This window comes from Siphateles boraxobius, unplaced genomic scaffold (genome assembly GCF_051911475.1).
Source record: "Siphateles boraxobius isolate OS27281-9 unplaced genomic scaffold, OSU_SipBor_1 6, whole genome shotgun sequence".
In the NCBI taxonomy this organism is placed as follows: Eukaryota; Metazoa; Chordata; class Actinopteri; order Cypriniformes; family Leuciscidae; genus Siphateles; species Siphateles boraxobius.
In genome coordinates, this window is record NW_027509186.1 from 15,237,929 (window position 1) to 15,253,709 (window position 15,781).

Below are 15,781 nucleotides of genomic sequence, written 5' to 3' on the forward strand. Positions count from 1 at the left end.
CAAGAGAACAAAATAGTTACTTCTTGGGAAATTGACACAACACATCTGTAATAAAAATGGAAGTTGCCGCATGGCTATTTTGTCGTACATCAAAAATGACTTGCGTCTGAGTGAGCTATTTTTTTTTTTATTTGGATCCTCTGTATTTGGGAACACAATCAAGTAACACACTTCTAGGAGTTCATTATACCAAAACATTTTGATGACAGATTTTGGCTTAGGTATTTCAGAATGATCAAACCAACATTTGAGATGCTGTGCAATGAAATTGGCCCGCTGGTTAGTCCAATTTTCCAATCACATCCTCCGTTGCGGCAAAGTTATGTGAGTTTTTGTTGTTGTTGTTGTGCGTCAAGGGATTTATTCAGTAAATGTGTTTCCATCATATTTATGCACGTTTTCTTATCGGATAAAAATGTATCTGCCGCAATTAAACAATTTATGTTTATCTACATGTTTCCATCTAGTGTTTTTATTTTTTATTTTTGTATCCAAAAATGTGCATAACAATAGGTGGGTGGAAAAATAGATACTGAACAACACTATACATCTATGTTTAAAAAAAAATATTATATAGGCCTTGTTGAACACAGAACAGTTAGATTTGGTTTGGAGTATACAGTATATATACAGTGGAGTATACAGTGGAGTATACAGTGGAGTATACAGTATATATATATATATATATATATATATATAGCAGCACATTATACACGTACATTAGAGAGGGTTTTATTTTCTGAATAGTTTCGATACAAGAACTAACCACTGCCACAGGAAGTGAACTTCACGCTCGGATGACAGAATTAACATATCTCTTTATCTCTACCAAGAATATGTGCTTTTTGGCTTTTTCTTTTATGTCTGAATGTTTATGTATGCAAATACAACAAGTTAGAAGTACACATGGATACAGTTCTCCTTTTGTTTCTCGGTTAGAACGTTGTTAAGCTGCCCATTGAGAACAACTTATTCGATTTGAAGGTAAGAGAATTTTCATTGGCTTTAGTTATTTTTTTTGTCATAGTAAAACACATTTAGTTGTCAAATTACACAATGTGTTAAACTGAAAAGCTCATGCAAGACAAACACTGTGCTTCTTCAAACAAAACTTGTTGGCATGTGATCATGTAATTTTAGTGTGAACATATTTGATGTCATGAAGTTCTAGATTTACTGTGTACTGTGTAGGGAATAATATTTGTCAATTATTACACAAATAAATGATTTAACTTGGAGTGGTATGTCTGGTTTATTTGATATTGTAAATGCAGGGTAAATAAAGGATTAAAGGAGTAAAAAAAACAGGAGAAACAGTCTGACTCATTCACAGGTGTGAACACCAAAACATACATATTCACCCACACACAATGACAAGCAGCAAATGTGCTGTCATAGTTTGTTATGAAAACACTGGTTCTCAACATAATAATATACATGTATTTATTTCATTAGCAGCTGAATGATGGTTCCTGAAGAGATTCTTCTGCTTCTGTTTGGTGTGTATTGTCTGGATTATATACTGAATATGTGGATTTTTGTAAAACGATTGCCCTAATTTTTTAGTATACATAAGTGTTACTGATGTTGTTTTTCCTGCAGTTATTCTTACAAGCTCCTTCACTGGATCATCAGAACTTCAAATAAAAGTGCCTGTAAAAACAGAAACAAATGAGGAAGGGTCAAGTGTGACCATCCCCTGTGCTTACTTTAAAAAAGAGAAAGATTTGAAACTTCTGTGGTTTAAAGATCCAAATTTTGCTAAAGATTCACAAATGTTTGATGGGACTATTGTATACAGCAACACAGATGAACGTCCCCAGTCACCGGATTACTCCAACAGGGTGAAATACATCACTAATGTAACATCAACGACGAAAGAAAACGTCTGGATACAATGTAATTTACTAATCACCGATCTACAAAAAACAGACAGTGGGAACTACAGCTTTAGATTCATTGGTTCAAAAGATAAGTACATAAGTAAAGCTATGAATCTCACAGTTACAGGTGAGCAGTGATTTACTGAATCGGACCAATTTGTTGTTTCCTTAAGGGTTGTTTTTTTCTTTCATTAAAAAAAAGTCATCATTTACAAAAATTAATCCATTCGACCCTGACACTATTTTTAGTATACATGAAGATCACAGTTAGCATAAATGTTTTAATGACGTTTTGCTAACGTTCCCATTAGGTTCTGAAAATGTTATTTCTGCATGTTCTCTAAATGTTCCCAGTGTCCAGATTTGAAAGTGTTAAAAAAAAAAATTCTTGATTATGCAAAACTTAAGTGAGCATACATTTTTATAATTTTACAAACATTATGGGAACGGGACTTGAATGTTCTCTAAACATTTTGAAAATTGTATAGTAACATTTAAAAAAAAATGACAAATGTCCAACTAAAACATTTCGGGGGAAAAACGTCCAACGAACAATGTATAAATAATGTTTTTGCGCTAACGTTTGGAGAACATTATTAAAGACCTGATAACATTGAATGAGCATTCTCTTAACGTTAATGGAAGAACGTTTGTTCTTAACTTTGAGAGAATCTCGCCAAAATGTTAACCAAAGTTCTGAGAATGTCCCCTGTTATCTGATGCCAAACACTGGTTCACATGTGTCTCAAAATGTTCCAAATTCCGAATAATCACATTTTTTTAATCTTTGGTCAGTGATTGATGACTTTATTACTGAAAGAAAGAAACAACTGGTTTTGAACAGTAAACAAATTAGTAATTTTCTTTCTCTTTTTTTGGTGAACCTTTGATAATATGGATTTCTTTGTTGGATAAAATATAAAGGTTCTGGATCACATGTTTTAACTCCATATTATACTCCTTATTTCAGACAACCCTTGTAAGGTGCACATTGAACCATCAGAGCTAAAGTATCCACTCAAGGAGTCAGAGGAATTTACTGCTAAATGTTCCACATTTAGTTCCTGCTTGAAATATCCTGAGTGGCTTGTCCACACATCAGGTCAGAAGGAACAATGGGTGTCATCCTCATTAACTGATGTAATAATAGAAAATGAAGAAAAAGAGGGCAGAAATATCACCAAAATAAAATTCAATGTGACATGGAAGGATGACAAAAGAAGTCTGTCTTGTCGTCCAGCCCAAGCACAGGACATCTTCCAGATCAGAAACATCACTCTGTCTGTGGAATGTGAGTGTGCATCTCATGTGTCTGTAAACAAACACTGTAAATTTACTGCCATCCACTTCACCTCTTTTTCTTCTCCAGATGCACCTAGAGAGACAACTGCAAAAGTGAGCTCTGAGTATGTGAAGGAGGGAGATTCTGTCACTCTCTCATGCGAAAGCAGAGGTCGCCCTGATGTCACCTTTTCATGGTTCAAAAAGGACAACATAGAACAGTCTCAACAAATGTCTGACTTCAAACTAAATAATGTGAAACCAGAAGACAGTGGAGAATATTATTGTGGAGCTAAAAACAAGCATGGAGCAATGACATCAACTATCATTATAATTGATGTGAAATGTGAGTTTTATGTTTTATGTAAACAGATGAAGAAATACCAACTCCAATTAATAATCTGCTCAAATCGCTTGTAATCTTGTAATCAAAATGCATTTCCCGTGCCTTCAGATGGTCCAAAGGGTGTCACAGTGAAACCTCTGTTCAGTGTTGAAGATCTCAAAGAGGGAGACGCACTGATTCTTAAGTGTTCAATTAATGACAGTAACCCACTAGTCAAGAAGTTTGAATGGTACAACAACTACAAAATGTCACAACAAACTAGCGATACATTAACCATCAGCAATGTAACAGCAGACGATGGAGGATCTTACTATTGCCAGGCTGATAATGGTATAAAAAAAGAGAAGTCAAATGAAATCTCAGTATCTGTAAAGTGTAAGTATTGTCATTTTCATTTTTACTACAAACATGCTTAAATAATATGTTAAATATAACATCAAACTCGAAATCCACATTAGTGTTACCTAATGTTACCTAGCTGTGATTAATCACTTGTAGTATTTCAACATTTGTAAATTTTCGGCAAAATGACCTAATGTCTTTTTTTTTATTAACAAAAGTATGTTAGATGCTGAGTCGCTTCACATAAATTAATTAAAATTATATATTTCTACCAAAGCCTGCATGTATTTTACAGTGTGCAATGCTAAGCTTTCTAAAGCATGTTTTTAAACAGATTCAGCACGAAACGTCACAATACAAGGCAGCCACTCTGTAAAAATGAACTCCAGACTGACTTTGACATGCTCAGGTGATGCCAACCCTAAGCCAGTAAAGTACACTTGGAAACACACACCTGGACTGTCTTCTTTCCCATTTCCATTTCAAACTGGAGAGTTAAACATTGACAATGTGACCATTAAGCATGCAGGGCAGTACACATGTATTGTTACCAACGCCATTGGATCATCAAGTTCAAACACCTTTAATGTAGATGTGCTTTGTAAGTCTGTTTTGTTCTAAAATCTAAAGTTAAAGTGAATAATCTCAAACATCACACATCCAAATAATTTTGTCTCTTCTTCTCACGTCTCCATAAACTCTGCAGATCCTCCATCTAAGCTCAGTTTGATTATGAAGAGTGAATTGAGAGAGTTTGAAGTATTTCTAATTATCTGCACGGTTCAAAGCTTTCCTATGTCAAAGCTCACAGTGACAGGACCTCAGGATATCATAAATATTCAAAACAATCAAGGGAACATCACTGAATCTGTGAACAGTTTAACTATATACTTGAATATAACTGAGTCACATGCAGGGAGGTACAAGTGCAAAGCAGATAATTCAGAGGGAAAACTAGAAACTGAACAAGAGCTAACTGTGTTGTGTAAGTATAATCAATCACAATATCTACAAGTATTTAAGATATTTCAAGGACTTGAGAAACATTAGATGCTTTAATTTACTTTAAAGTCACCAAACCGATCAATATGACTTTTACTTTAACATAATTTGGATTTCATCTTCTTACATATCACGTGTTTGTAGATGCACCTAAAAATGTGACTGCAAGTTCTAAAGGAGAACAGACGTTTGGGAGTGAGCTGATTCTTACATGTGAGGCTCGTTCCAAACCTGCTCCGTCCTCATTTGAGTGGATGAAAAGCTTCAATGGACAATTAAAGACTGTTGGACATGTACAGAAACTACACTTTCATTCTCTGAATATCTCTGACTCTGGCCAGTTTGTCTGTATTGCATATAATTCCATTGGAAAAGCAAGATCCCAATTAGTAGACATCAGGGTTAAGTGTGAGTTCTTTTTCCTACTAGTTATTTAGAGACATAAGCTTTTAGATGCTAAAAGGCTTCTTTGACTTTTCTAAAAGATAAAAGATTCTCAACAGTTTTTTTTTTTAATATGTTTAGGTAGTCTAATCATTATGGAAGCATGTTTCCGCCACAGAAATAAAATGTAAAAGATAATTTGCACCTATTTATCTCACAATTCTGACTTTTTTCCTCAAAATTACGAGAAGTAAACTCGCAATTGAGGCTTTTTTTTTTTTACAATTGCGAGAAATAAACTCGCAATTGCAAGAAAAAAGGTCAAAATTGTCAAGTCAGAATTGCGCGAAAAAAGTTAGAATTGTGAGATCTAAACTCACAATTGTAAGAAAAGTTCAGAACTATGAGAAAAAAGGCAAAATTGTGAGATGTAAAGTCCAATTCTGAGGAAAAAACTTTTCTTATTGCATTTTGCAATTTATATCTCACAATTCTGACTTTTTCTGACTAAAACCCCCATTTTAACTTTATTACATGCAATTGCAAGTTTATATCACACACTTTTGAGAAGAAAAGTCAGAATTGTCAGATAGAAATTTGCAATTACCTTTTTTATTTTTTATTCAGTGGTGGAAACATTCTTCCATAAATGAATGAGTTTGTAATGATAGTTAGTTAATATTACTGTCTATTTGCCTTTTTTCTACAGATACTCCAAACATAACAATTGTTCATAATATGACAGCTGAGGGGAATAGACAGCTTGCAGTCTATCTGACCTGCAGTGCAGATGCGTATCCTCCTGCCACTGACTACAAATGGTACAGAGAGGACAACCTCACCGTCCTGTCAGACCAGCAGAACTTCACTGTTCTACCTCAGAACCCAGGAGTGTATTACTGTACAGCAGCCAATATAATTGGAAAATCACGATCCAACCCTATCCCCTTATTTTTCAGCAGTGAGTATGAAATTATACATTTATAAAATAAATCAAATAATAAAATGCTTATGACTAGAGTAGGGAAATAAAAAAAAAAATGATCTAGAACTTCTTCCGCCAGACTTTAGACAATTTTCTTCAACTACCGCTTTAGTGTAACTATGGTGAGCAAGAAAGCTATTTACCAGTCCTAAAGAAATTGAAGCTCTGAATCTGTCAAGCGCTCACTTCCCTCTTGTAATGAAAACCCTCTCGTCTTGCTTCTGCTTTTTTGTGGTCCTTTTTTTTTTTTTTTGCATTTTAGTTTCTTTATATTAATTTGTTGATTTTCATATGGAAGCTTGTTTCTGCCATGGAATAAAAAAAAAATAATTGCAACTTTTTATTTCACTTTTATTTTTTACCGATAGGGTTGTCACAGATATTGTTGTGATATCTGAAGACACTTATTTTAATATCTGTCAGGGAGTAGGATAGTTTTCTGCATACTATTCCATTAAAACTTAATTGAAAATGTGAAGAATTAAATTATCAACTCCTAAATGCCTGATTAAATTGGAATGCTGCAATATTTTGGACTACTTTAAAAGTTTAACTGGGTTAGGTTATGAATTCGAGGTTAGATTAAGTCATGGTCAGGGTTGAGTTTTGAAAGTGATGTGATCATGATATCTCCCCAAACCTCTCTTATTTTAGGTTACTTTCTTAAGGTGCTCTGCCAGATAATCTTACCTATCATTCTATTGATTCTCATTGGTGCGGCCATCTTTCTGATGCGCAGGTACATACATATTTTTTTTATTTTTTTTATTACTTAAGTCAAGAAAATAGTCTTAAAATATGATTACACTATTTATTAGTTTTTCTTCATATTAGTGGTCCTTATAGATGTTGATTCTGGTCTGTGACTGTCAGAGTTATTTAGGCCTATTTCTTTCTTCCAGTCATCATCATCTTCTAATAATTGTGCTCACTATTTTGCAGGACTATCATCAAGGCAAGATTAGATCCGCAAAGTGGAGCAGATAATGCATTGTGTTTTTTCCCAGGATTCCTGTTACGGTCTTCTACAGTGGCAAACTTACTTTTATTGGTTATTTAACTTCAGTTTGTTTCAGTTACTGGGTTACTTACTTGAACTCACTTTATTAAGAATTGTTTTAAAAATGCAAAATATTACAAAGTTTGTTGACTAAGAGATATAGTTATTTAAAAAAAAATAAAAGAATATTTTATATCTCAGGGATCACAAAATAACACCCGGGAGAATTTGTCAATAGAAGAGATTCCTGATCCATTTCATGGAAGGGTTGATCAATCACATCCAACACCCAATTCCCAAGATCCCACACGAGCACAGGACCTGAATCCAAGGTAACAGCTGCAGAACTGATGGAGACATTAAAGGGATAGTTAACCCAAAAATGAAAATGTTACTTTACTTTACTGACCCTCAGACCATCCAAAATGTAGGGTGTCTTTTTGTCTGACTTGCAATATATGAATCACCAAGGACCACGGTTTCAGCTAAAACTATTCTTTACATTTCTATTGAAGAAAAAAAGACACCTACATCTTGGATGGCCTGAAGGTGACTAAATTTACAGCAAATTTTCATTTTTGGGTGAACTATATCCCTTTAATGTGTCCCCCTTTTTGTCATAAAATGAATTAATCTTTTTTTCCTCTTAAGGCTGAAATCTAATATCCACACGGTGTATTCTGCCATTAAACTGCCACAAATTCAACAGGTGAGAGAGTGTTTTTCTTTTAAATGCAACAGGATGTAATTTAAACATCAAAATAACAAACAACTGACATTTTCATGCGTAGAAAGATGTCTTGTTGTTCTTACAGGGAAAATGTAACCCCAAACCACAAAAACCTGGATGTATGGATAATGAATTAGCTACATCTACCTTAAACTACGTCACTCTTGATTTCAAGCGACAAAATGAGCCAAAAAGGTAAATGTTAAATAAAAATCAGAAGTAATTCTACCTATTAAATAACACTTATCTTTATATTGATAATGTGATGAGCTTACATTTTTTTTAGATGATCCAATTTTTAAATGTGACTGAGTGCAATGCTGCTGCTGTTAAATATATTATTGTGTTTTTAGAGCGCCCAAAGGTTCAGCAGTCTATGCCATGGTGTCAAAAAATAAGCAGTCAAAGGCAAGCCATCAGAACATTAACAAATTATTTATCTTCTATTTAAATGTACTGAGCGAGCAGCTGTTCACAATAAGCATACACAAAAAAAGCGTGTGGAGCAAATTTTTATATAGCTGTATTGTGTATATTGAGAGCATTTTGTTTTACTAGTTCCCTTTCGTCCTGGGAACTCCGACGTGTCGTCGGGGGAGTTCCCTGACGAATTGGGATCACGCTAGGGAGACCAATTGCCTTCGAGTGAATTAAAACGAGCCAATGAAAATTGGCATGCAAGATTTGCATTCCGCTACCCGCCTACCAGCGCGGGTATAAAAGGCGGAAGTAAACATTGCGCAATGCTTTTAGCTTCGGAGCCGACCGATTGTGTCCTCTCTGAGTGAGTGAGCTTTAAGATTGTATTTTTCTTACGGCTACGAGTCTGCTGTTTCGGGAGGGGATCTCTCTGTGTTGGTGAGATGGCGTTTCAGCGACCGCGCGGTTTCCTGTCTGCCGGCTGCGTCTATATGCTGTTGATTCAAAAGCTGTTTTCACAGCTGGTAAACGGTTGAGTGCGCACAGCGGGCTTGCAGTTTCCCCGCTGTGTTGCCGCGTTGGGTCCCTGTGTGCTTCAGCACGATAGAGAGAGTACTTTCTTCCTGAAAGAGCAACACGAGTGAAGATCGCATCCTTTTCAGGATGACGTTTCACTCGTGTGTTTCTGGATGCGATCGTTTCCTGTCCTTATTTGACGGCCACGTTCATTGTTTCACATGCCTAATCAGTGTGTGAGACTACGTTCGTGGGTGGTTCATGTTCTCTCAGGAGTGCATGACCACGTCGGCACGTTGTTCGTCTCCCCTTTCTCGTAAAGGCTTGAGCCGCTCAACGTGCCGTGTGCCGTCGAGCGCCGGCTGGCCGCGCGGGTTGTCACGGCAACCCAGCGCGCGTCAGTCGGCGCTCAAGATGCGCGGTCAAGATCAAGACTCGCGTGCCTCTATGAGGTGAGTCCCTTTGCTTATTTCCCGATCTAGTTTCTCTTCTGGTGCACCAGAGGAGGGCTACTTTGGTGAATAACATTGGTGATCTGAGGGTTTCAGTGTGCACGAACCACTCACTCCTCTAGCGCATCGCAAACATGCTGATACTGTGTTCGTGGGTGGTTTATGCTTTCTTATGAGAGCATGACCACGTCGGCACGTTGTTCGCCCTGCCTGAAGGCTTGAGCACCCACCGTGCCGTGTGTCATCGAAGCGATGGCCACGTTCACTATCTTGCATGCCTGGTTGACGGCCACGATCACGGTTTCACATGCCTAATCAGTGTGTTGAGACTGCGTTCGTGGGTGGTTCATGTTCTCTCAGGAGTGCATGACCACGTCGGCACGTTGTCCGTCTCCCCTTTCCTGTAAAGGTTGAGCCGCTCAGCGTGCCGTGTGCCGTTGAATCTTTCGGATGAGAATCTGGTCCTTCTCATGAGGGACCAAGCATTTCATTCGGGGCCCCAGGGAGGACAGATGTCGATCGCTACATCGGAGAGAGGGCTGTTATACTCTGAAATTATGCTGAGTTCCTACTATAATGGTGTGTTCTCATGCTGAAGATTCAGACTTAACAGCCACACTTTCCTGGGCTGTTCTAAAGTGCCTGGATGTGTGTGAAGAATTTTGGCAGCATGCAAGCATTTTTGGTGCCAATATGGCAAGCCAAACATGCCTAAATCTGCAGAAGTTTTTCCTCTCTCACTACCACTGCACGTGCGTAGTTCTAACTCGGGGTTGAGCTGTGCTTAGTGACTGACCGTGATTAGTCACAGCGCTGGCCCTCGGTTAGACGATGTCCACACTGGTGGTCCGGAAGCGCCTCAAAACCAGCCCGCTCAGAGTTTGTTTCCCTCAGCGCAGGGAAGCAACCCTGAGATGAGCGACCCAGAGTTTGTGACGATCTGCTCTCTGGGAGTGCGTGTCATCACCACTCCTTCCCCCGGGGGAGGGCTGGGTGGAGAATTTTTCTTTTCTGTTCCGCCGCTGTATCAGCGGTAACCAAAGTTTGAGCAGTCCACTTCCTCTGAGTCGTTCACGGGCCCCAGCGCTCAGATGGCAGTGAGGGCTACGGCCTTGTCACTGTCGTCTCTCGCTGGGTGAGGGGAAACGAGGACTCAATGCCCCCGGGCCTCGTCCCTCGTTCCCCTCACGGTCGAGACTGGCAGTATAATAAGACCAGTTTCCTCCGTCCGAGAGGGTCAGAATGGCAGTGCGTTCCGCCCCCGAGCTGCACCACTCCCGTTCCCCTCTCCCCAGCTTGCAGATAGCAGTGACGCAGCCACGGCTGCGTCGCTCCGGTCTGCAGCTGGGCCCGGAGGCGCAGAGACCAGCATACGAGGAGTCAGGGCCTCGTTCCTCGTCTCTCCCCCTCCCCCTTTGCCACCGGGCAGTCCGCAGCAGAACGCCCACGAGCCTTCTCTGCCGTCTGCCCCTCGGTGGAAGCAGGTTGGTGTCAGGCGCACCCAGACCCGCGCTCTCGGTCGCTACAACGCCACCAGAGCCGGTTCCCTGTCTTCCACCTCGCTGCCCCCTCGCGGGTACGCCGGTGGTTCGGGTGGGTTCATTGCGACGCTATCTGGAAGCCTGGCTAGAGCGCTTCCGGGTCCGTCCCAATGGCTCATCCGCACCGGTTCGGCTATGCAATTTAGTTTGCACGCCGGCCTCCCAGGTTCAGGGGCGTCCACTTCACCCGTGTGCGGTCGGTGGACGCCCCTGTCTTGAGGAAAGAGATCGATGTCCTGCTGGCGAAGGACGCGTTCGAGCCGGTCCCTCCTGCCGAGATGAGGTCTGGGTTTTACAGCCCTTACTTCATTGTACCCAAGAAAGGCGGTGGGTTACGGCCAACCCTGGACCTGCGTATTTTGAATCGGGCCCTGCACAAACTCCCGTTCAAAATGCTTTCGCAGAAGCGCATTTTCGAATGCATCCGTCCCCAGGATTGGTTTGCAGCGATTGACCTCCTACCCTTCGGGCTGGCCCTGTCACCCCGCGTCTTCACGAAAGTCGCAGAGGCGGCCATTGTTCCCATGAGTGAACAAGGCGTTCGCATCCTCAACTACCTTGACGACTGGCTCATTTTAGCTCACTCGCGAGATGTATTGTGCGATCACAGGGACATGGTGCTTCGGCACCTCAGCCGGTTGGGGCTTCAGGTCAACTGGGACAAGAGCAAACTTTGCCCTGTGCAGAGGATCTCTTATCTCGGTATGGAGCTGGACTCGGTCGCCCGGACTGCGCACCTCACAGAGGAACGCGTCCAGTCAGTGCTCACCTGCTTCAGGTCTTTTCGAGGCAGGACAGCGGTTCCACTGAAACAATTTCAGAGGCTCCTGGGGCATATGGCAGCCGCAGTAACGTCGGCCTGTTACATATGAGACCGCTTCAGCGCTGGCTTCATGATCGAGTCCCGAGGTGGGCGTGGCACAGCGGCACGTTCGGGGTCAAAGTGACCCCGCACTGCCGCCAAACCTTCTCCCCGTGGTCGGATCCTGTGTTTCTACGGCCCGGAGTGCCCTTAGTCCAGGTTTCCAGGCATGCTGTGGTTTTCACAGATGCCTCTGCCACCGGGTGGGGGGCCACGTACTACGGGCATGCAGTTTCAGGTCTGTGGACGGGGCCTCAACTGCATTGGCATATCAACTGCCTAGAGTTGCAAGCAGTACGCTTAGCCTTGCGTCGCCTCAGAGGGGTTCTCAGACACAAGCACGTACTGGTCCGTACGGACAGCACTGCGACCGTTGCGTACATCAACCATCAAGGTGGTCTACGCTCCCGTCGTTTGTCGCGACTTGCCTCCCACCTCCTCCTATGGAGTCAGAAGCATCTGAGGTCGCTTCGTACCATTCACATTCCAGGGGAGCTAAACCGTGTGGCAGACGAGCTCTCACGGCTTCCTCCCCTGCCAGGAGAGTGGCGACTCCATCCCCTGTCGGTCCAGCTGATTTGGAGTGTCTTCGGAGTCGCACAGGTAGACCTGTTTGCTTCTCCGGACACGACCCATTGCCAGTGGTTTTACTCCCTGTCCGAGGGGACCCTCGGCACGGACGCCCTGGCTCACAGCTGGCCCCGGGACCTGCGCAAGTATGCGTTTCCCCCAGTGAGCCTTCTTGCACAGACTCTGTGCAAGGTCTGGGAGGACGAGGAGCAGGTCCTTCTTGTGACGCCATATTGGCCCACCAGGACTTGGTTCACCGAACTCATGCTCCTCGCGACAGCCCCTCCCTGGCCGATTCCTTTGAGGAAGGACCTTCTTCCTCAGAGTCGGGGCACTCTATGGCACCCGCGTCCAGACCTCTGGAAACTCCATGTCTGGTCCCTGGACGGGACACGGAGGTTCTAGGTGGTCTACCACAGGCAGTGGTAGACACCATCACTTCCGCTTGAGCCCCCTCTACGTGGCGCCTCTATTCGTTGAAGTGGAACCTGTTCGTCGATTGGTGTTCCTCTCGTCAGGAGGACCCCCGGACTTGCCCGATCGGTGTCGTGCTTTCCTTCCTGCAGGATGGGTTGGAGCGGAGGCTGTCCCCCTCCACCCTCAAAGTGTATATCGCAGCAGTAGGTGCTCATCACGATGCAGTGGAAGGTAAGTCCCTAGGGAAGCACGACCTGGTCATCAGATTCCTTAAGGGTGCCAGGAGGTTAAATCCACCTCGTGTTTCGCACTCTGTACCCTCTTGGGACCTTGCTCTGGTACTTGGAGCTCTTCAAAGTCCTTCCTTTGAGCCTTTGCTGACGGTGAGATAATATCCTGTCCATTAAGACAGCGCTCCTGTTGGCATTGGCCTCTTTCAAGAGGGTCGGGGATCTGCTGGCTTTTTCGATCGACGAATCGTGCCTAGAGTTTGGGCCGGGCCTTTCTCACGTTGTGTTGAGACCCCGGCTCGGATATGTGCCCAAGGTTCCTACCCCTCCCTTCGTGGACCAGGTAGTGAACCTGCAAGCGCTGCCCCAGGAGGAGGCAGACCCAGCCCTGGCTTTTCTCTGTCCCGTCCGTGCCCTGCGGGTTTATATTGACAGAACGCAAAGCTTCAGAACCTCAGATCAGCTCTTTGTCTGTTACGGAGGCCAGCAGAAGGAAAAGGCCGTCTCCAAGCAGAGGTTAGCCCACTGGTTAGTGGATGCTATCACCCGAGCATATGAGTCTCTGGGTGAGCCTTGTCCTCTCAGGTTGCGCGCTCACTCCACTATGGGTGTTGCCGCTTCCTGGGCTTTGGCTCAAGGCGCCTCGCTGACAGACATCTGTAGAGCTGCGGGCTGGGCGACACCTAACACGTTCGCTAGGTTCTATAGCCTTCGTGTGGAACCTGTTTCCTCCCGAGTTCTGGCTACGGCCAGTGGGTCGAGGGAATAGGTTGTGTCGACTTGCTGCGCCACTCCGCCTCAAACAGCGGATACGTGCGTTCTTTGCTCCGTATGGCGCCCTACGTTGGTGAGCCTCGTGAGTTCCTCCTTCACCCCTCCGGTGCTGGGCGTGGCGGACCGCCCGGCACCAGGTCTGCTACCTCTAGTAAGGAGCTGCTAGTAGACTGGGTGCTCCAGTGGTTTCTATTTGTGACCCATGAGGCCACGTGCAGTTCAGCCGTGTCTTCCCCTTGACGGACTCGTTCGTCGTCCCTGTTGAGTACGCTCCCACTTCCGTTGGATTGGGACTACCTCAGGGACTGCCATATGTTTCACTATTCCTTCGGGCTAGTACATATGTGTATTCCTGGCCTTCCTCAGTCAGGCTGGGGCTTCCGCAGCGTTCCCTCCTCTCTTGAGGGAACGCTTTCCCAGTGTTATCCAATATCCACTGTGCGGGTCTCGCGGAACAGCAGTGTGTTTCCCGTGCTAGCTCCCGCAACTTATTTCAAGAAACTGCTGCAGGGTAGCTTTGCCGGGCGCTGGAAGGGGCCAGCACCATGGCGTTTTATTAGGGATCCCAATTCGTCAGGGAACTCCCCCGACGACACGTCGGAGTTCCCAGGACGAAAGGGAACGTCTCGGTTACGTATGTAACCCTCGTTCCCTGAGTACAGGGAACGGAGACGTGTCGTCCCTTCGCCATGTTGCTGTACCTTCGCGGAGGACTGGACACCGTTCGGCTCCTCAGCGAAAAGCATTGCGCAATGTTTACTTCCGCCTCTTATACCCGCGCTGGTAGGCGGGTCGCGGAATGCAAATCTTGCATGCCAATTTTCATTGGCTCATTTTAATTCACTCGAAGGCAATTGGTCTCCCTAGCGTGATCCCAATTCGTCAGGGAACTCCCCCGACGACACGTCTCCGTTCCCTGTACTCAGGGAACGAGGGTTACATACGTAACCGAGACGTTATTTCTCTTCCTAGAATACCCAGTCAGAACATCACGATTATGAGAATGTTTCTTCTGCATGTGCCTCAAGACTGCCATTCACCAATATAGACTGGGAATCTGATACCAGTGAAGAAGATGAAGTGAATTACTCCACTGTGTCTTGTTCTGCCAAACCTGATGTTAAAGAACCCAAACATAAACAGAGGAGCCATCTTAGCAGTTCAAGCTCTGATTATGAGGACAGAACTGAATATTCAGCCATAAAAACAGAAACAGTGGGAGTTTCCAAATGAATTACTAAAACCTTAATCTGTTTTATAATTATAGTTTTAGTTATTTGTTATTATGTTATTTGAAAGTTATAATTAAGACAATTGTATTCAAATTATGATTCTCTTAGAGAGGTAAGAATTGTTTCCACTCCTCTTTTTATTTTTCGTCGATGTGACTTGCCATTGCATTTATATAATATTGAAATATTCCGAATTATGCTTAAAGATACTATTCCTTTGTATCAATGTGCCATATATTTGTGTGATCAATTCAGTTGTGCTTGCATGGAAAACTGATTCAGGAGTTCAGTTTCCCTAATAAATAGTGTGAAATGTAACAATATAGCTATCTATTTTTATTAAACATGCTTGCCACTGAAAAGCAAATGCTTAACATGTACCATGTTGCTGAACTTTAGCTATGCTAAGAACATTTAACTGGTTTCATAAAACTGTGTATCCATAAATTACTTGTTGGAATAAAAGAAAAAGTCTCCCAGGCTCAATGAATTCAGGAAGGGATGACGTCACAGGTTATTATATAAGAAGCAAATAATTGTTCTGCAGTGTGATGCATTTAACATGAAACTTTATGCATATGCTTTATTGCTTAGTGAAATGTACTCTTTTTTTGTGATATTTATAGAAATAGATGGTAGTTGAGTAGATTCCTTCCTTCTCTGTAAAGTCCTTTGAGTGCCGGGAAAAGTATTAAATGTTTATGTAATAAATTATTATATTATAATAAATAATATATAAAGACAGTACCTCTAATAATTATAATTCAAACCCTGGCCTGCAGCACATGCCCCAGGACAACAGATTTAATAAATA

General features: G+C 42.8%; 1 protein-coding gene across 2 annotated transcripts; it reads left to right on the plus strand.

The window, feature by feature from the left end:
* The first annotated feature begins 688 nt into the window (after positions 1-688).
* Positions 689-15,461, plus strand: LOC143715899 (B-cell receptor CD22-like). 2 transcript variants are annotated; one of them, XM_077207789.1, is made up of 18 exons: positions 689-984; positions 1,275-1,333; positions 1,456-1,499; positions 1,603-2,010; positions 2,854-3,174; positions 3,253-3,510; positions 3,619-3,885; positions 4,187-4,453; positions 4,559-4,837; positions 4,999-5,262; positions 5,948-6,199; positions 6,878-6,962; positions 7,166-7,178; positions 7,425-7,555; positions 7,875-7,932; positions 8,039-8,148; positions 8,307-8,361; positions 14,708-15,461. In XM_077207789.1, exons 3-18 carry the CDS (start codon positions 1,463-1,465, stop codon positions 14,966-14,968), a joined length of 3,066 nt encoding a protein of 1,021 aa, XP_077063904.1. In that variant the 5' UTR covers positions 689-984; positions 1,275-1,333; positions 1,456-1,462; the 3' UTR covers positions 14,969-15,461. The 2 variants fall into 2 exon arrangements, with proteins under 2 accessions (XP_077063904.1, XP_077063903.1); XM_077207788.1 differs by having other exon boundaries at positions 1,459-1,499; positions 7,166-7,274.
* Positions 15,462-15,781: the final 320 nt, after the last annotated feature.

Excerpts from the sequence above, each read along its gene's own strand:
- LOC143715899 (XM_077207788.1), top strand. The coding sequence starts at position 1,463 with ATGATGGTTCCTGAAGAGATTCTTCTGCTTCTGTTTG. Across the intron at positions 4,838-4,998 it reads ACAAGAGCTAACTGTGTTGT|ATGCACCTAAAAATGTGACT; the intron begins GTAAGTATAATC and ends ACGTGTTTGTAG. Across the intron at positions 7,933-8,038 it reads AACTGCCACAAATTCAACAG|GGAAAATGTAACCCCAAACC; the intron begins GTGAGAGAGTGT and ends TTGTTCTTACAG.